At 49.7% G+C, this 19,616-nt stretch overlaps 1 protein-coding gene across 2 annotated transcripts in view; it reads left to right on the plus strand.

Annotated features, from left to right (window-relative positions):
• The first annotated feature begins 2,714 nt into the window (after positions 1–2,714).
• Positions 2,715–19,616, plus strand: part of MRC2 (mannose receptor C type 2) — a 53,748-nt gene continuing 36,846 nt past the window's right edge. For both annotated transcript variants that reach the window (XM_055337337.1, XM_055337346.1), the window contains exon 1: positions 2,715–2,919. In XM_055337337.1, the coding sequence (XP_055193312.1) occupies positions 2,793–2,919 (127 nt within the window). In that variant the 5' untranslated portion in view covers positions 2,715–2,792. The remainder of the gene's footprint in view (positions 2,920–19,616) is intronic.

Here is a 19,616-nt window from a genome sequence, read left to right on the forward strand (position 1 = left end):
TCAGTATCGATTTCACCACAGTGGCTACCATCCTGGCAAAAATCTCCTGGACCAGGTCACAGACTTCACCAAGTCCCCAGCACCTTGCCTGATGCCTGGCACATAGTAATAAACGGCTGTTTATTATTATTATTATTTATTCTGCTGAGTGTTAACAAGAATGGTGAGGAAGCTGTAGGCACAGAGCACACTAGCCCTTCTTTGGGAGTAGATGAGGGCCTGGGGGCTAGGGAAGGGTCCCTCTGAAAGCCCCAGCACTCTCAGGACACCCACCACTCCTGCAGACTGTGACCATGTTCCGGTGACAGCTGATGGTGTGCAGGAACTTTAAGCAGCGAGGGATGACTAGATTCTCCAGGGAGAATGGCCCAGACATAGCCCGGCTCTCTGCCCTGTGAGCTCAAGATCTAAGACAGATGGTGGCCGCAGATGTGGGTCCAGACAGTCAGCAGAATACAGTGTGTAACCCTGACACGCTGGAGCAGGAAGTAGTCTCACGCTTGGCAGGGACTAGAAGAGGGCCTCAGAGACTTGGACAGCCATCTGTCCCTGTGAGTGCAATGCACTTCTGCTCCTCAGCCCCTGCCTGAATGGCTGTCTTCTCTGCCTGGAATATGGTAAAAATTGGGTCAGTGCCACTAAATAAAAACTCTTCTAGAGCTCTGAGTGCTCACCTTTGTTTTCCCAGCAGCTAGCACAGTCCATCAGTGGTTGTTGAGTGTGGGGCACCTCCTGCGTGCTGGGGACTTAGTGTAGTATTCAGGTGAGTAATGAACTTTATGGACCCATGTGATTCACTGGTGATGTGGGAGTTGGCTTCTGCCCTGCTGGTGGGAGGGAATGGTAGGGAAGGGAGATCCAGTTCTGTTGCAGAACCTGGAGGGCTCCTTGGGTGTCCTGCCTGAGTTTCCTTTTGGAGGAAAGGGAACCCCTTGGTGAGGACTGTGGCTGGCACATCCGGCAATAAGTGAGCAGGCTGAGGAAGCCTAGAAGATGACTTCGAGAAGGAGCATTTTGTGATTTGGTCTCTCAAGAGCCACTTGTTGAAGCTGGCCAATCCTCAAACCCCTTGTAGATAACAGGACTGTGAGAAAGAACAGGCCAAGAGAATGATCTGTGAGCCAGCGCCAGCATGGTCAGTCAGTCACCTGCAGAGCACTGGGATCCTGGGACATGCCACACCAAGATGGTGTGTCCCAAAGGGCAGTTGAAGCCACAGTCACCAGAAGGAACTTGGTTCTGTCAGACTTGCCCAAGCTAGCTGTGGAGTGCCAGAGGCTTCTTTGGCCTGGCTGCTATTTTTTAAGGCCAAAGTATGGATAGTGGGAACGTTTTCCAGGGGACTGGAGCTTTCAGTGGATGTTCCCGGTGGGGCCCTGCAGCCTCTTGACTGACGTTTGTCAAGAGTCTCAGCCCAGTAGAGATAGAAAGCTCTAAATGAGCATCTCTAGCCCCATATCCTTACTGCAGAGATTTATCTAAGGCAGGGGTGGTTAAAAAGGAGAAAAAAAAAATATTTGTTATTTCCAAAAATAAGACCAAGGTGGACAGCACAGGAAACAATAAAATTTATATTACAGTTTCATAGTGTTTTTATTTGATTACTCGTGGTGGGAAAACGTGAATCTCCTTTGCATTTAGGGTCTCTGAATGTCTCAGTCGGGCACTAAGCCCAGAGATCTCTAGCGACTTTTCCAGAGCTGCTCAGGGAATCAGAGGTAGAGCTGGGGCTAGACTCCAACATCCTGACTCGCAGTCCAGTGCTCTGCACTGCGGTGACCTGTTGCATAACACGGAATAACTGTGAATTGTCTTCCTTTTATAAAATTTCCATTTGGTCCTTTGCGACCGGCCAGCAGTGGCTTGCTAGTTGAGAGTGAGGATGTCTGTCTGCTGGGACGTTCAGTGCACAGATTTTCCCTTGGATTCTGGATACAGCCCCAGCTAGCAAAAGCACTGCACCCCTTTGCGCCAGGGACGCATGACCTAGGGGTCAAGCAAATGCTAAAACAAGACGTGCTAGTGTTTGCGCTCCGCACATGGCAGGGGCCCTGCCTCCCCCTCCCCCAATCCTCGCCCCGGTGGCCGAGCCCTGGGCTCCGCCCCCTTCCCCCGCAGCCCGGGGGAGGGGTCCTCCTAGGCGTGGAGCTTAGCGGAGGCTCCCCGGCTGCAGACGTCCGCAGAAGGCGGGATAGAGGGGGTGCCCGCGGCCCGGATCTGGCCGCCTGGGTCGGCCGCGCTCCCGCCCCAGCGGGCCTCGCAGCCCAGGTCCCGCCACGCCGTGAAGTTTGCGGAAACTTTTGCAGTTGCCTCCCCGCCCGCGCCAGCCGGGGAGCTGTGACGCAGCGTCTGGGGCTCCAAGCCCGGGCTGAGCAGAGAGAAGGCGAGGCGGGGAGAGGGAGGGCGGCCGAGAGCGAGAGAAAGAGCGCACGCCGGGGTCCTCCTCGACCCCGCAGATCCTCCTCCCCGCCTCCCCTTTCTTTCCCCCTTGGCGCTCCCTCTGCGGCCCCGGCCCCGCGCCCGCCCGCGCCTCCTCCCCTTCCCCTCCCACGCTGCCCGCTTCCCTTCCCCTCTGCCCCTCCAACCCTCCTCCCGGCTTCTGCGCTCCTCCCTCCGCCCTCCCTCCACCCGGCCAGCCTCCTTCCCTCCTCCCCTCTTCTCCCCGGGAGGCATCACTTCGTCCCGACCGGAGAAGACGCGAGCCCCTCGCGGGCGGTCAGCACAGCCCCGCGCCCGCGCGCCCTCCGTCCCCGCGCCCCGCCGCGCCCCGCCGCGCCCCGCCGCGCCCGGGCATGGGGCCCCGCCGGCCAGCCCCCGCGCCCTGGCCTCGTCACCTGCTGCGCTGCGTCCTGCTCCTCGGGGGTCTGCACCTCGGCCGCCCCGGCGCCCCCGGGGATGCCGCCGCCGCCGCCCTCCCGGGTAAGGCGCTGCCAACTTGGCCAACTTCGGGGGAGGGCGGGGGGCGGGGGCGCCGGGGAGCGGGCCGCTCTCGACTTTTCCCTCCTTTTTTTTCCCAGAAGCGCGTGTGCGTGCTTGTGTGTGTGCGTGTGTGTGTGACTGGGTTTTTAAAAATCGTCTCCGATTTTCTGGAAGCGGGTGGGGGGGAGAGGGGAGGAGGAGTGCGCCTGGAGGTGGGGGAGGACCTGAGTGGAACCAGATGTGGCAGGCGGCGGGGGAGGGGAGCCCGGGGGTCTCGAGCGGCCTGGGAGGAAGAGGGCGGGCTCCGGGAGGACCCCGGCGCCCGCCCCCACCCCGGACCACCCGGCTCCGTCCGTGCGCGATCTCGCTCCAGGCCCGGCTCCTTGCTTTGCCCCAGGACCCCTGCATTATTACCGTTCTCAGTTATTCGTCAGGGCTTGCTTGCCCTTCCTGGCATCTCGGGGCCGTTTCTGTTTTCCGCACTCGGCCTTCAAGGACAGCTTGTGGCATGTGGGCAGCCGCACTGTCTGAAGGGAGCTCTGTGGGGCGATTCTGTGCCCCCCGGGTGCAGCGACAAGCTGAGCGCAGTGTGTGTGTGTGTGTGTGTGTGTGTGTGTGTGTCTGACCAAACTGGCACCCCTCCAGAGTAGACAGACCTTGGGCCCCAGAAGAGCTGCTAAAGATGCAAAAATCCAACCAACAAAACAAAAAACCCAAGTTGTGCCTTCTCTTTCTGCTGCTCTTTCATAGGGTGACAGTGTGGGGACAGACAGACCCCTCAGCAAGAATCTGAGTGCTAAAGGGAAAGATTCAGTTCCGCAGGGGGGTTGCAGGAGTCAAAGCTGGAACCGCTGCACAGTGTCATTATTCCAGCCTGAGGGCTGGGCCCAGCTTCATCTTACTGGGTGTTTAATTTGGGGACGGGGGTGAATGAAAGGGGACAGTCAGTGCAGTGTTTGCAGTTTTGTGCAAAACCCGAACAGCCCCCTGGAGGGTCCGGGTCTGTAGCCATGGCCGATGCTGGCTCAGTTGGCCCGCCTGGTGTGACGTAGGGGACCAAGACACGTATTTGCACGACTGTGCTGTCCCGATTGTGCGGATGGGAGTGGTGGGGTTTGGAGTGACCCATATTCACACCAAGTAGGCCCCCCACCCCCTGCTGAATTCCAGACCCACCTGGAATTGAATGTTAGACACATACCAGGCAGTATCGCCCTACCCGCCTTGGATCTAGGCACACCGCTGTCCTCCTGCCTGCCTCTTGCTCCTCTGGGAAGAAACTCAGAAGACAGGCCGGGTGGGAGGGGTGGAGGAGGATGGCCATTCCAAGAGCCCCAGAGCACATTTTAAAGCCAGGCCCTGGGAGAGTCGAGGCTAGAGTGCTGACTCGGCCCTTTCCCCTATGGAGCTTTTGACAGAGGGAGCTGGAAATGCGTGGTGAGAGGCCCGATCAGGGAGGACGCCTGAAGTGGCCTCCCCCCCTTCCCCTTCTCATTGTGCCCCCCCCTGCCCCCAGGGCTGCATCTCAGGACTCTAGCCCCCACTGCCTGGGAGGGGCCCCTTCCCAGTGGTATTGCATTCATCACCCCTCAGAAGAAGCTTAGGTAGGGGTGGGGAAGAAGCTAGGGGTGTGGCAGTGGGGGGACTGGTCCCTGAGGCAGCTGTTGAGTAATAGTGAGAAGTTGCTACCAGTGCCATCCCTGCACATCATTGTTCCGTCTGCCCTGAATGCTCCTCCTCTAGGCCCGGTTCCCTCTTCGCACCCCTGGACTTAATGAATGTGGTAGTCCTCAGGACTGATTTCTTGGGTCTGAATGGTCCAGGAAATGCTTGTGGGACCTGGATTGGGCTTGGCAGGCCAGTGCTGCTGGGGCAGAACTTACCTCAGGGCATGGGGTGTCTGAGGGGGGCATTCTGACCACCAGCAAGGGAGCCCAATGGGATGAGGGTATGGGGCACCCCAGCGCCCCTCGGGGGGCGGTGAGGCAGCAGAGTGGCCGTGCCTTGTGGGTGTGTGATGACAATCCATCTCCTCCACCTCCGGAGGGTGCCCCCCAAAATGTGACTGGAGGACCTCTTTGTTAATTGCAGCGTTGGTGTGTCTTTTGTGGAATTCTCTGCTCAAGGCCGAACCAACCACACGGGGAGGGTGGAAGGTACAGAAGAGTGTAAGACACGTCCTTAGAGAAAAGAAAATGTTGTTGGAGGCAGGAGAAACGGTGTGGGGCCAAGGGTCACCAGGGCTTTCTGGAGGGAGGCTGGATGGGACCAGCTTTTGCAGAGGCAGAGAGAGGAGCAGAGAGGGAGACCAGGAAGGTGCGCTGGGCTGCCTGAGAATGATGTGGAAGCTTGCTGGGCTAGAGTGGAGAGTTCCTCGTGGGGTGGAGAAGCTCGGGTGAAAGAGGAAGCTGGCCAGGTGCCTGGGAGGCCAAAAACAGGGAGCCACTTGCTGGCTGCGGCGGGAACCCCTAGGGTTTCTGAACAGAGGACTGGGGTACAGATGGGAAGAGGTTTGCTGGGAGCCCTGGGGATCAGGCATCCAAGTTGAGGGGTGAAAAGACCTTGGGAGATCTTCCTGCAGGGACAGACGCTACTGTCTAGAGGACAGGCAGGGAGGCATTCCTTTTGAAAGGCAGCAGGTACTTGCTGCTACTGCCAGTCAGCCAGACAAACGGCCTGCATTTCCGGCCTAGCTCCTGGTGAGTCAGAGTTTGGAGGCTCCTAACCAACCCCCCACCCCACCCATAAAACCCAGTCTTCCTTGCTCCAACCCTCTGGTTTTCTGTGGGCTGTCAGGACCGGCTTGGTGCCTGGCTGAGCTGTGCTTGGTGCTGGGACCCGGCCCTCCCCCAGGCTCACCTGGACAAGGTGAGGGTGCATTCAGGGAAAGAGGAAGCCCCGGTCTTTGTCCCCACCTGTTCACGTTCCAGAAACCTTGTCTTTCTGAGGCTTGCAAAGTACAGTGATTTGGACCAATGAGATGATTTCAGAAATACAATGAAATTCTCAGAAGAGTACTCATTTGGATTCACCACTAATTTAAGCCCCCCGCGGAGGGATGAAGTGGTAACAGCAATGGCCACTGTTATTCATGTGCCGGGCGCTGTGCCAAGGGCTTTACAGGCAACAGCTCTTGTATCTCTCAACCCTGGGAGGGCCTTGCCACCCATCTTACACACTGGCAGTCAGCAGATGCGAGGCATCAAGACACTTGCTCAAGATCACACTGCCACACCACTCAAAGGTGAGAGAAGTCAGATTTAAACTCAGGTGTGGCTACTGAGCCCAAACACTTCAGTACCAGACCTTACTGTGTCTTTGAGAGTCAAACACAGCAAAGATACAGGCAAGGCTGGGAAATCCTGCTTGATGAGTTTTTCTCCAATAGCACTAAGCCCTTTAGAACATCCTCTTGCTGTGTCCTCCTCAAAAGAGCCCTAGGAAGAGGGTAGAGTGGGCAACCCTCTGTTTATACTCTGGCTGTCAGGGTGCTTGTTTCTCTCCTGGTCCCACTGGGCCCAAGACACAGGGACCCGTCCCCGCTCAGCGTCCTCAGGATGTGTGAGGTGCCCCCTCTGAGGAGACATCCATAAGCCTGTGATTGAAGGGGCCTGATGGTGGAGGAGCCAGTCCTACCCTGCACCCCAGCTTTCCAAAGGTCAGGGATTCATAGGTTCATTCATTGCTTTGATGAGCCTGTGCCACACAGCCCGCAGGGAATGATGATGGCCTGTCCTTCTGAGCCCACCTCAGCCTATACCTCCAGTGGGGGGTCCCTGGGCATTGCTGACAGGAAGTGTCCCTTCCTGTTTGGTCCTTCAGATGGGAGGGGCCACTTCCCATGACTGGATCCTATAAATCTGGGTGGGGTGGGCCATGGCAGTGGTGACGCAGCTCTTGGATCTCACCCTGGGCACTGCAGATCCCCGTTACTCCTTAGCTAGGGGTGGTGTCTGTAAACAGGCCGGCTGGATGAAGGCAGCATCGTGGCTTCTGTGACCCCGGGGACCTGTCAGCATCAGCCAGCTTCAGCCACTTAGAGGACAGATTGGGTTGGCCCCCAAACATCACATGTGGCCTCATGGGGGAACTCCAGGGATTTGTTCCTTTCCTGCTCTTCCCCCTCCTCTCCTGGCCCCTTGACTGTACAGAGACCCCTCCCATCCTGCTTGGCAGGACCCATGCTCTCTGTCACCTCTGCCCTGCCCTACCCTCCTTGGGTTCCTCTGGTTGTGTGGCTATATGATGGCTATGAAACCTTAACTCCAAGAGGAAAAAAAAAAAGAAACCTTAACTCCTTCCCAGTTTCTCTGGCTCCCACACCATCCCCCCGTCCTCCTTCACCCACTCTACCCCCCCTCCCCTGAATCTTCCCTGCCCACCCGCCCCAGGCCTTTGCACACAACTTCCTCTGCCTGGGATGCCCCTCTCTTTTTCCTCCGTAGCTGTCACTGCCCTCCTTCCAAGACTCAGGATCTTGAGAAGGACACAGAGGTGTCACTGCCTTGGGCTTAGCTGGGCTACAGGGAGACCACTACCGAGACCCTGCGTTCAGGGATAAACCCCAGCATAGAGGAGGGGCCCTCTCCTTATTGCTCTCTCTGGGATCACCTCTAGGAGGACAGTGATGAGCTTTAGTCCTGAGCTTGGACAAGCTCCTTCCTATAGGGAAAAACAAGAAGCCAATGTCCCATCCTTTCCTGGGGTGGCATCTCCAGAGAGCATTTGGAAGGAGAAGCGGATGTGGTGCTCCCCAGTGTAGACTGAGGCAGGAGTGTGGTGTGGCCAGGAATGTTCCTGCTTCCTCTCTGGGCCTCCAGAAATGTAAATCAGGACTGAGGTAATGCCACTCACCAGCTGTAGAGACTCAAGTTTCTTCATTTGTAAAATAGGAAAGATAAAACAATATCCCCTCCTTAGGCGTATTGTAAGAGTGACACAAAAATGAGATAATATGTGTATGAGATGCATGCCTGGTAGAGTAATTTCTTAGCAACTAGTATAAATTATTGCTATTTTTATTATTAGTAGAGAGAACTTGAATATCAAGAGACTCAAATATGGAAAAAAAAAACAGTCCTCAACATAGAGTCCTAACCACAGCATTTTTTTTTATTTTTTTTATTTATGATAGTCACAGAGAGAGAGAGAGAGAGGCGCAGAGACACAGGCAGAGGGAGAAGCAGGCTCCATGCACCGGGAGCCCGACGTGGAACTCGATCCCGGGTCTCCAGGATCGTGCCCTGGGCCAAAGGCAGGCGCCAAACCGCTGCGCCACCCAGGGATCCCCAGCATTTTTTTTTTAAATCAAAGCAAAGCATGTTACATCTTGGTGACATTTCACTAACTACTATAAGTGCCTAAAAGTAACCATACTTTTCCCTTTTCTTGAACATCAATTTAAATCCTAAAGAAGGGCAGCCTCTGCGGCTCTGCAGTTTAGCGCCACCTTCGGCCCAGGGTGTGATCCTGGAGACCCAGGATCAAGTCCCACGTCAGGCTCCCTGCATGGAGCCTGCTTCTCCCTCTGCCTGTGTCTTTGCTTCTCTCTCTCTCTCTCCCTCTCTCTCTCTCTCTATATATATATATCTCATGAATAAATCTTTTAAAAAATAAATCCTAAAGAAGAAAAAAAACCCTACCCTCCACTGTTCTTGCTCCAAAACCCCTCAACTTGCCACCCTCCCTCTTCACTTCCTTCATCATGAAGCCTCTCTAGCTGACCTCATCGGAACTGAGAAGTTTCCTAGCCTCTGGACTGCGTGAAAGCCTAGCCAGTTCCGGGAGCTGCTCCCTGACCCCCGTCACTATAGGGTGCTGTCTCCTGCTGGTCACGGTAACTAGGCCCCCTACTTACTAATTTCAGCGACCCTCCTCGGGCCTCACCTTGCAGCCTGGTGGGCGCTGTTGATAACCTCAGTTTGGAGAATGCATGCTCAGTGGAAAGCAGACCATACGGGAGTAAAGTGTAAACAAATTGAGGTCCTCCCTCCCTTTAGCCCACAGCTTGTAGTAACCCCTGTCAGCAGTTCATGACATAATCTTCTGGTTTTTATAATATGCAAACACACAAAAATGCTCTTTTACACAAATGGGACCCGATTTTATACTGTATAATGCGACAAAATAATGTTTATTTTATAATATTCTTGCGAATCTTTCCATGACAGGCTACAGAGCTGCTGCATCCTTAATAGTGCTCAGGATGTACAAAAAAGGCTGTACAAAAAACTGCTTTCCTAAGGATGGACACTTTTTGAAAATTCTCTCTTCCTCTGGCCTTTGTCACTCAGTGTGTGTCCATGGTCTCTGCCTCCTGTCTTCCCCTCCAACCTCAATCCAGAGCCAGCACTGCTGCCACAATTGTTCCTCAAAGGCAGATTTAATCCTCATCAGAACAAAGTCTGAATTTCCAGAATTGAGAATTTGAGGCCTTCTGAGCTCAGTTTCTGCCCAGCAAAGCTTCTGCTCTTGCCTTTCTCCCTGCGAGGAGCTCCTGCTTCCTCAAATCAGAGCCCCAGCTCAGACCTGAGGCCTTCCAGTTGCCCTCAGCTCACAGAAGCCTTTCCTTTCCAGAGCTCTTCACCTGCCTGGTGGAGCCACTTCCTCCCTCTCTAGACTCTGGGACAGGCATTTACAGTACAGCACAGCACCTTGGATACAGTGGCATTTAGGAAGTACTTAATGAAACAAAGAGGAAAGAACAGACAAGTGTTCCAAAGACACCCCCCCCACCCAGTTTTATTGCAGTATAATTAATTGACCTATAACATTGTGTTAGTTTAAGGTATACAGCATAATGTTTTGAGATGTGTATACACTGTAAAATGATTGCCCCCATAAGTTCATCGACCTCACCTGATTACAAACTTTTTTTCTTATGATGTGAATATTTTGTTGTAGTAGAAAGACAGTAAGGAGAGTTGTCCTTCCAGAGTTTTAGATGATGTCACAATCATGAAAAACATATATCACTGAATTAAACAGAAAAAAACATTCAATGGACTAGAATAAATTCCAGAAGTAGATTTAAACTCATTGTAAGAACTTAATGGGAGATCTACCAGAAGCAACACAGTGATGGGGAAAAGAATCTTAACTTTTAAATGTCATTGGACAACTGGATTATCATTAAAAATTTAATTTCAATTCATAGCTGATCACACCTGAGGAACTTCAGATGGCAAGTTGTCACGTGGGAAGTGCAAAGATCACTAGAAATTAAAGGAATTAACTCTCTTTAAATTGTAATTAAACTAGCGAAAACAGAACACCTAATCTTGGCCGAGCTCGGAATAAATCAGTATGTATGACTACGGCACTGTAAATTGGTGCCGTTTTTCAGGATTCAGTCTGTCAGACGATATGTAAGAAACTAGTTATGTAAGAGTTCATCTCCTTTGACCTCATAATTCCACTTTGGGGAATTTATAAGGCCCTAATCCCAAGGAGGAAAAAAAAATGCTCATAATAGTGCTATTTATAGCGGCAAAACAAACTGGAAAACATTTAAATGCCAGATGATAAAATTATGGCTAAGCAAGCAAAGATATCTTAATATGACAATTTATGTAGCTCAAAGTGACAAATAGACGGCTAATGTCAATACCCGGAAATCTGTCTAACTAGGCAAGTTCTCATGACCACAAGGCCATCTTAGAAAATAATGTGCACATACCGGTAACAAGTGGAGATGCATGCCTGACACTGACATTCATCTTTTCATTCATTCACTTCAACTGTTTTGGTTCTGTTTTCCTGAGCACTAACAGTATACCAGGAATAGTATTTGGTGCTGAGGACACCATGGTGAACAAGGTGGGCATGGTTTCTGCCTTCCTGAAGTTGCATTTTGAAAGTAATCTCCCCCAAAATGTGGAGCAGCATAAATAGAGTCAAATGTTTACTAATTCCATTTTAGGTGCAGTTTTTATTTATTTATTTATTTATTTATTTATTTACTTACTTACTTACTTATTTATTTAAAAGATTTTCTTTATTCATGAAATATACAGAAAGAAAGGCAGAGACACAGGCAGAGAGAGAAGTAGGCTCCGTGCAGGGAGCCCAACGTGGGACTCGATTCCAGGACTCCAGGATCACACCCTGAGCCAAAGGCAGACGCCTAACTGCTGAGCCACCCAGGCGTCCCCAGGTGTAGATTTTAAGTTCATTAAAAGAAAAATGGGAGCCATAGACCTTTCTGAAATCTTAGATGTGGGGTCGGGAACCTGTCTGAGAGGAGAGAGAATAGCCCTGAGTGAGACCAGCCAGGGCAAGTATGAATTCAACTGGAAACAGGCTTGTCGTCAGTCTTAGTCCCTGACAAAGGATTTCCTGGTATAACCCCAGAGATGCTTAACCTCTCGAAAGGCTCTGAGGGTGTAATAGCAATGGCAGTTTAGAAAGAGCCCAGAAGCACTGTTTACAATAGCCAAAACAAAATACACATTGAAAAGATACATGGAGGGCACCTGGTGGCTCAGTGGTTGAGCGTCTGCCTTTGGCTCAGGGTGCGGTCACGGGGTCTTGGGATCAAACCCTGCATCCAGCTCCCTGGTCCGTGAGGAAACTGCTTCTCTCTCTCTCTCTCTGCCCCCTGCTTGTGCTCTCTCTTGTTCTGTCAAAAAATAAATAAATAAAATCTTAATATATATATATTTTATATATATATTACATATATATCATACAACAATTCTTTTTCTAATATGCAGTCCATGTTTGGGTTTCTCTAGTTGTCCCAATAATACCCTTTTACAGCTGTTTGGTTTTTTGTTTGTTTTTTCAATCCAGGATCCAATTCAGTGTCCTGTCTCTTCAGTCTCTTATTTTAGAATAGTTAACTTGGTCTTTTTGTCTTTTACAGCATTGCATTTTTGATGACTTCAGGCCAGTTGTTTTGTAGAATGTCCCCACAGTCCATATTTATCTGATGTTCACTCAATACATTCATGTTAAACAGTTTTGGAAAGAAATGTACATGGGTCGTGCCGTGTCCTTTCCATCGTATCACATTAAGTATGTTTCCCAATTGGTAATGCTAACTTTGGTCACCTGATTCAGGTTGTTTACCAGATCACTAAAAAGATAAGAGATCCCTTTGCCCCTTTTTTAGTAGGTAATCTAAGGAACTCAACTAAAACAAGGGAAGGAACAACTAAAAAGTAACCGAAAAGCAGAGTTGTTTACAGCAGCTCTATTCATAATGGTCCCAAACTGAAATCCAGCCCCAACTGAAAACTACCCAAATGCCCATCAACAGAAGGGATAAATTATGGGAGCGCTACATAATTAAATAGTATAGAGCAATGAGGGGCACCTGGGTGGCTCAGTTGGTTAAAGCGCCTGCCTTCAGCTCAGGTCTTTTTTTTTTTTTTTTAAGATTTTATTTATTTATTCATGATAGACATGCGGGGGGTGGGGGTGGGGCGTTGGGCAGAGACACAGGCAGAGGGAGAAATAGGCTCCATGCACCCGGAGCCCGATGTGGGATTCGATCCCGGGTCTCCAAGATCGCGCCCTGGGCCAAAGGCAGGCGCCAAACCACTGCGCCACCCAGGGATCCGGCCAGAAAGGGTCTTAAAGAGAATTTAAAAAGAACAACAACCAGGGAAAAGAGGTCTGTATAGTGTTTATGGCAAGAAGCTCGTATAAGCCAATGAGGAAAGACAGGAATCTCCAGTAGCTTTCGGGTATCTAAAATCGTTATAGGTAAGACTGCAAAGGCCGTGAGCAGAGTTCACCAAGAAGAGAAGTAGCAATGTCTAACCAGCTTGTGGGAAATGTTTAAAATTGCCAGCAAACAAGGTACCATTTCAACCCTGAAAATAGTGCCCACAAAGATCAATGTAACCCCATGTTCTGTATCGTGATAAAAACCTCTTTATAAGTTGAAGCCTATTAATAATGAATAGATGAAACGTGGTAGATTAGATCGCCTCATGGAATAGCATACAGCCACTAAAATGGTTCTTAGAAAAGTTTTTGGAGACAAAAATCCTTTTGCTGGAATGTTAAGTACAAAAAGAATCAAAACCGTTTGTATAGATGTGTGATGTCCCTGCATATATCACATACACATATACGTATACATCACGCATATTTATCGTAGATGTACATGAACATCTATTGTATTCTGAGTATATAGACAAAATTGGTAGAAAAGTCACACCGAAATTGAGCCGAAGTTACAGAGCTCGCTTCGGCAGCACATACGCGAAAAACTGAGAGAGGGCACGGGTCGTAGTTTACTGTACTGTACTCTATCGCGTGACTCCAGATGAGGCCTTTTTTCCCTTTGAACACGTCTGCACGGCTCGCAATGGGGAGGCCCGGGGCAGCGGTCCGCTCGCCTAGCCACGTGACGCCAGCGGCGCTCCCCGGTGCCCCCGCTGTAATTGGTCCGCCTGCAGCACGTGACTCCAGGGGACCAATCAGAGGCTCTCTGGGAGGGCGGTCCTCACCCCGCGGCCGGGCGCCAAGGGCGCCAGGGGAGCTCGCTGCTGCTGCGGCGCGCCGGGCGGAGACGGCCTGGCTGCGGCTGCGGAGCGCGGGAGGGGAGCGCGGTGGGCGGCCCCGCGGACTGGGACCCTGGCGGCAGCGCTCCCCGCCCGCTCCTCCCGTTTTGTTTTGTGGGTTTTTTTTTTTTTTTTTTTTTGGAGTGGGGCCTGCCCACTTGCAGGCGAGGAGCCCCGGCGGGAGCTGGGCCAGGGCGGGTTCCCTGCGCCCCCGGAGGGTCGCGGTGCGGCGGCGGAGACCCGCCCCGGCGCTCCTGACCTGAGCAGCCCCCGGACGCCAGCCTGCTTCTCTTGGCCTCGCACTTAACCTAAGTCCAGTGTTCGCAGAGGGGTAAGGGGACAGGGGGACTTAACTGAGTTCTGTAAGCGCTCAACAGAATAGCCATACGTTTGTCCTGGACTGGAGAGCGAATCAGAACGGCGCCGAAGTTAGGGAGCAGGGCTTTTGGAAGGCTTTCTGCTTTGTAAAAGTCTCCTGACGTTTCTCTGTAACACTGTGCAAGAAGTGGAGGCCGCGCTGATACTTAACTAGAAGTGCGTAAGGTCTGCGGAGTCCGTGTTGGGCAGCCCCACGTCTACGGTTTTAAGCCTCCCGTAACTCCATTTCACAGATAAGGAAACTGAGCCAGAGAAATTTAGTCAGGATCACATAGCTGGTGAGCGGCAGAGCCAGGGATGCAATGCGGGCTTGTTTGGTTCCCTCCAAGGCCTTCTTTTATAAATTAGTAAGTGTTGATTAAAACATCATGAACTGGGCAGCCCTGGTGGCTCAGCGGTTTAGCACCTCCTTCAGCTCAGGGCGTGATCCTGGGGTCCCACGTCGGGCTCCCTGCATGGAGCCTGCTTCTTCCTCTCCCTCCCTCTGTGTGTCTCTCATGAATAAATAGATAAAGTCTTAAAATAAAATAAATAAATAAAACATGAACATTGAGGGGCACCTGGGTGGTTCAGTGGTTGAGTGTCTCCTTTAGCTCCGGTGGTAAGCCCAGGGTCCTGGGATGAGTCCGCGCAGGGAGCCTGCCTCTCCCTCTATGTCTCTGCCTCTTCTGTGTGTCTCATGAATAAATAAATCTTTAAAAAGAAAAGTAATAAGTATCTTGTGAACCCGCCGCTACCTAATCCAAGACAGAACATTGCAATACTTCCCTTTAGCTATGTGCTTCTCTCCTGTCTTCCTCGTTCCCACCAACCCAATCTCTGTCCTGAATCTTGTGCTTATCAATCCCTTGTTTTTAAAATCTTTAATTCTTTAAGTACAGGGAGGTGGGCATAGGAATGTTCAGTTCAATGAGTTTTCACAAACTGAACACACCCATGTAACCAGTGCTCAGATCCCGCAAATAGGGCCATTACTAGTATTCCAAGGGCTAGTAGCCCAATTAGACATGACTGTTTTTTTTTGCCAACCGTGTTCATATCCTTGATCATCATCTCTTCAGATCTTAGTGGCTTAAAATTTTCATGATATCTATATTTTGCTCATTGATTTATATAAGCTTCTTGCCGTGTTTGTTACAAATATCTTGCCATTTGTTTTTCATTTTACGTTTTTCTTGCCATTTGTTTTTCACTTTACATTTTCATTTGGGGTATACCTGGTTGGCTCTGTAGGCAGAGCCTGTGGCTCTGGATCTCAGGGTTGTGAATCTGAGCTCCAGATTTCGTATAGAGATTACTTAAAAATAAAAAAATCTTACTTTTTTTTTTAAATGTGAGAAATGTCTCTTTAATCTTCCTGCCCTCCACACGCGTGGTCTTTTTAGTAAGGTATAGAAAGCCCTTTGGGGTCAGATTAGGTTCTTGCCTTCATGGGAAGACTTATGACAATACCCTTCAGCTCCCCCATCTTCTCTAACTCTCCTGCCTTCCCTAGGCCCTCAGCAGCACATCTAAATGTGTGGGAAGCTTCAGTAAGTGAACTTAAATGAGGCTACAAAAAGACAATATTCCTTTTTTTTTTTTTTTTCAAGATAAGAATATATTTGCGGGAGCCTGGCTGGCTCCGTAGAGCATGTGACTCTTGATCTCAGGGTCATGAGTTCGAGCCCCACATAAGGCATAGAGATCGCTTTAAAAATACTTATTCATGATTATAAAAATTTGTGCTTATTTATAGCATACAATTAAAATAATAGGTTTTTTTTTTTTAATTTATGATAGTCACAGAGAGAGAGAGAGAGAGAGAGAGAGAGGCAGAGACACAGGCAGAGGGAGAAGCAGGCTCCATGCACCGGGAGCCCGATGTGGGATTTGATCCCGGGTCTCCAGGATCATGCCCTGGGCCAAAGGCAGGCGCCAAACCGCTGCGCCACCCAGGGATCCCAATAATAGGAAAATTTACCAAAAAAGAAAAATTACTTGAAATCTCATCACTAAGAAACAACCACTGTTAACATTTTGGAGAGTATCCTTCTGACTCCTGGTTTTAGCTGGGGTCATGATCTCAGGGTCTTGAGCCTCTGTGCTTAGCACAGAGTTGGCTTGTGCCTCTCTGCTCCTCCCACAGCTCACAAGACCTCTCTCTTTCTCTCTCTTTTTTTTTAAAAGATTTATTTATTTATTTGTTTATTTATTTATTTATTCAGAGAGAGCGAGAGAGAGGCAGAGACACAGGCAGAGGGAGAAGCAGGCTCCATGCAGGAAGCCCGATGCGGAACTTGATCCCGGGACCCCAGGATCACACCCCCGGCTTCAGGCAGCGCTAAACCGCTGCACCACTGGGGCTGTCCTCTCTTTCTGTCTCTTTCTCTCTCTCAAGTAAATAAACAAAATCTAAAAAAATTTCAAATTGCCTCTCCTCCCTCTTCCTTGCTTTCTCTCCCTAAAATAAACAAAATCTAAAAACAAAAACAAAAGTTCAAATTGCCTTTCCTCCCACTCCTCTTCCTTTATGAAACTTGACATGTTTTCATGTTGTTTTGTAACATTCTTTCATGCGCGGATACATCAATATATTTCCACCCAGTGCTTTTATTGGTTGGATAGGATTCCATTGTATGGATGTACCATAACTTATCCCTTATTGGCCATTTAGGTCATTTCTCATTTCATTGTTATGGATACCCCTGTATGCATCTTAGCACATTGGACCTGCAGACTAATGGGGATCCTGATGCAAGGTGGGAAGGTGGCTTGATTGGCATCAGTTTAATGCCTCCGGAGTCAACCAGCTTCTTTGCTGTTAGGGGTCTCTTGGCACATGACTTGGTGTGTAGTGTCTCCCATCTATAGATTCTCTTGGGGAGCATCTCTTCTGATTCATTCCTTTAACTTCCCTTTACAGATAGGCTGAGTTTAATGTAGAACTTTGCACATATAAGTTGAGGTCACTTAGGGTTAAGTTTAAAACAAAGGACAGACACGCACACGCATATTCTCTAATCTTTTTTAAATTAGCAAACATTGTAGGAAATGCAAAGAAGAGGGCAGCTCAGGTGGCTCAGCGGTTTAGCGCTTCAGCCCAGGGTGTGATCCTGAAGTCCCGGGATCGAGTCCCACGTCGGGCTCCCTGCATAGAGCCTGCTTCTCCCTCTGCCTGTCTCTCTCTCTCTCTCTCTCTCTCTCTCTCTCTCTCTCTCGAATAAATAAATAAATAAAAATCTTAAAAAAAAAGAAATGCAAAGAAGATTGAAAAAAATCAGCTATCCCATAAGTCAGTGATAACTACTGTTGACGGTGTGTATACAGTGGTTCTAGAATTCGTGTGTACCTGGGAATGTTGATTACAATCCAGATATTCCTTTACTCTGAGGTTCTAATTCAGTAGCTCTGTTGCAGGGCCTGGGCACTTGCATTCCTCCTCAGGCGATTTGGACACTCAAGAACAAGAAAGCAAAAATATTGTTCTAGATTTCCCTTGATTTAAAAGAAAATAGAAAGGAGATCATATTATACATTCGGGTTTTTTTTTAATATTTATTTAAGTAATCTCTACACCCAACACGGGGCTTGAACTCACAACCCCAAGACCAAGAATTGCATGCTTTTCTAACTGAGCCAGCCAGGCACCCCCGCATTTGGTTTTTGTTTAATCAGAATATGAACCTCTATCCATGTCTGGATTCTCTTTTAAAGGTGTATTTCTGTTGTCTGCATAGTGTTCCATCGCATGAGCGTATTTCAGGTTAGTCAACACCATATTGTTGGACATTCCCCCCCCCCGCCCCCCCATCACTGCTATTACAAATAATGCTGTATGGTTAAATCTTTGCATAGATTCCTAATTATTTCCTTAAGTTAAATTCCTATGAAGTGAATTTAGGAGTCAGAGCATTTGTACTTTTGAAGGCTTTTGACACATATTGCCAAATTCTCCTCCAGAAAAGTTACCCTCCTATTACTACATAGGTTGCTAACTACAACCACGAGCTCACTTTTTGCCAGGCAGGCTGATGAGGCCTTTCCATCCGTGGTCTCACCCAGTCCTGCCAGTTTCCTGGTGGGCAGCACTGGGCATGGCTCCTGGCACATGCTAACCATTTCTCCACTGAACAGATGACAACACTGAAGGATGAAGAAGTCAAATATGACTAGTTTGAAGGCAGGAATTCAAACCCAGCCTTGTATCTAGAACCTAAGATCTCTTAACCACGCCATGATTTTCAATTAATATCAGAGTGATGGTTGTGGGAGCAGTACTCTTTTTATATGGTTCTAAAAAGTGTATGAAAGAAATCAGGAAAAGGGAGTGAATGGGTGGGGAAAGAGAGTAATTGGAGGGGCCCAGCACAGACATTCCTTTGTAGGTCAGGCCTAGTGTGTTATTGTGGGTCTGGGTAGTGTCACAAATGGAGGTGGGGAGTCGGGTGTTGTGTATGTGACCCTTTGTGTCTGTCCAGGGCAAAACAAGTTAAATTCACAAACACTGAGCACTGAATCAGGTTCTGTGGGAAATATAGAAAGATTTAGAAAGATTTGGTTTCTTCAAGATCTTAAGAACTCCTGTGTCTCCCTTCCCTTGGTTTTATCTGTTCTAGAAACATTACAGTAATATAATTGAGGGGCGCCTTGGTGGCTTAGTCAGTTAAACATCTGCCTTCGGCTCAGGTCATGATCCCAGGGTCCTGAGATCAAGTTCCACGTTGGACTCCCTGCTCAGCAAGGAGCCTGCTTCTCCCTCTGCCCCTCCCCCCTGCTTATGTTCTCTCTCTCTCTCCCTTTCTCTCTCTCTGTGTCAAATAAATAAAGTCTAAAAAAATAATATAGTCAAAAGTTATGTATAATCCCAACCTCCTGGCACAACAAATAATTTTGTGTTTCCTTTATTCCCTTCGGTTCATTGTCCATACGTAGATCAGTTTTAAAGGAGGGTATAATTTAGAGGATGTTAAGCCCTTACCCATAGGACACAGTACAGCTTGGTTTCCTCCACCACCACCACCACCACCCCCGGTCCAGTTCAACTCAGCAGACACATGTGGAACACCTGTTGTGTGTCCCGCACCAGGGAGACACATGGATGAGACACAGCTCCTGTTCTCAAGGAACTGGTTAATGGGGGAGACAGACCCTAAAAGAATCACATCAATATTCCAGTCCTCTCCCTGGAGATCTCCCCAGGAGTCTGTGAAGAGGCAAGGAGGGTATTTTATAATTCAGTTTACAGGTGAGAAAATAGAGTTCCCTAAGGTCATTTAGATTGTAATGACAGAACTCCCAGGCTAGGTCTGAGATTTCCCATCCTCTGGTCCTTCTTGTAGGTAAGGGGCCATGGAGCTGCACGACTACCCGAGCCCCAGAAAGGATCCCATGCAGCCTCTGCGCTCCTGTCCTGCACCTGCCGGGCCAAGCAGTGTAGGCGCTATCCGGCCTCTTTCCACACTCTCCCTTCTGGCTGCCTATTTTCTGACCTCATTTTCCCTTTACAACTGGCCTTGGAGTTTATTTCTGCAGAACCAGGATGTGGCAGGGAGCAGAGCACACCCCACACTGCCCTGACTCTCCCAGAGACCCCCCCCACACACACACACATACACACACTTTGCCCTGGCACACTCTTCTTCCTGCATCTCCCTTCCAGGCACACCTGGGGAGGGGTATAGAAGTCCAAAGGCCAGAAGCAAATGGCAGTTGCCCCCCTACCCATGGGAACTGGGGGAAGGATTCCACATCTGGACTGTGAATTTATTTTTCTTTTAATTCTCTTGAAGACCAGCTTAAACACTCAAGTCCTTGGCCTTA

This window comes from Nyctereutes procyonoides, unplaced genomic scaffold, assembly GCF_905146905.1.
Source record: "Nyctereutes procyonoides isolate TBG_1078 unplaced genomic scaffold, NYPRO_anot_genome, whole genome shotgun sequence".
NCBI lineage: Eukaryota > Metazoa > Chordata > Mammalia > Carnivora > Canidae > Nyctereutes > Nyctereutes procyonoides.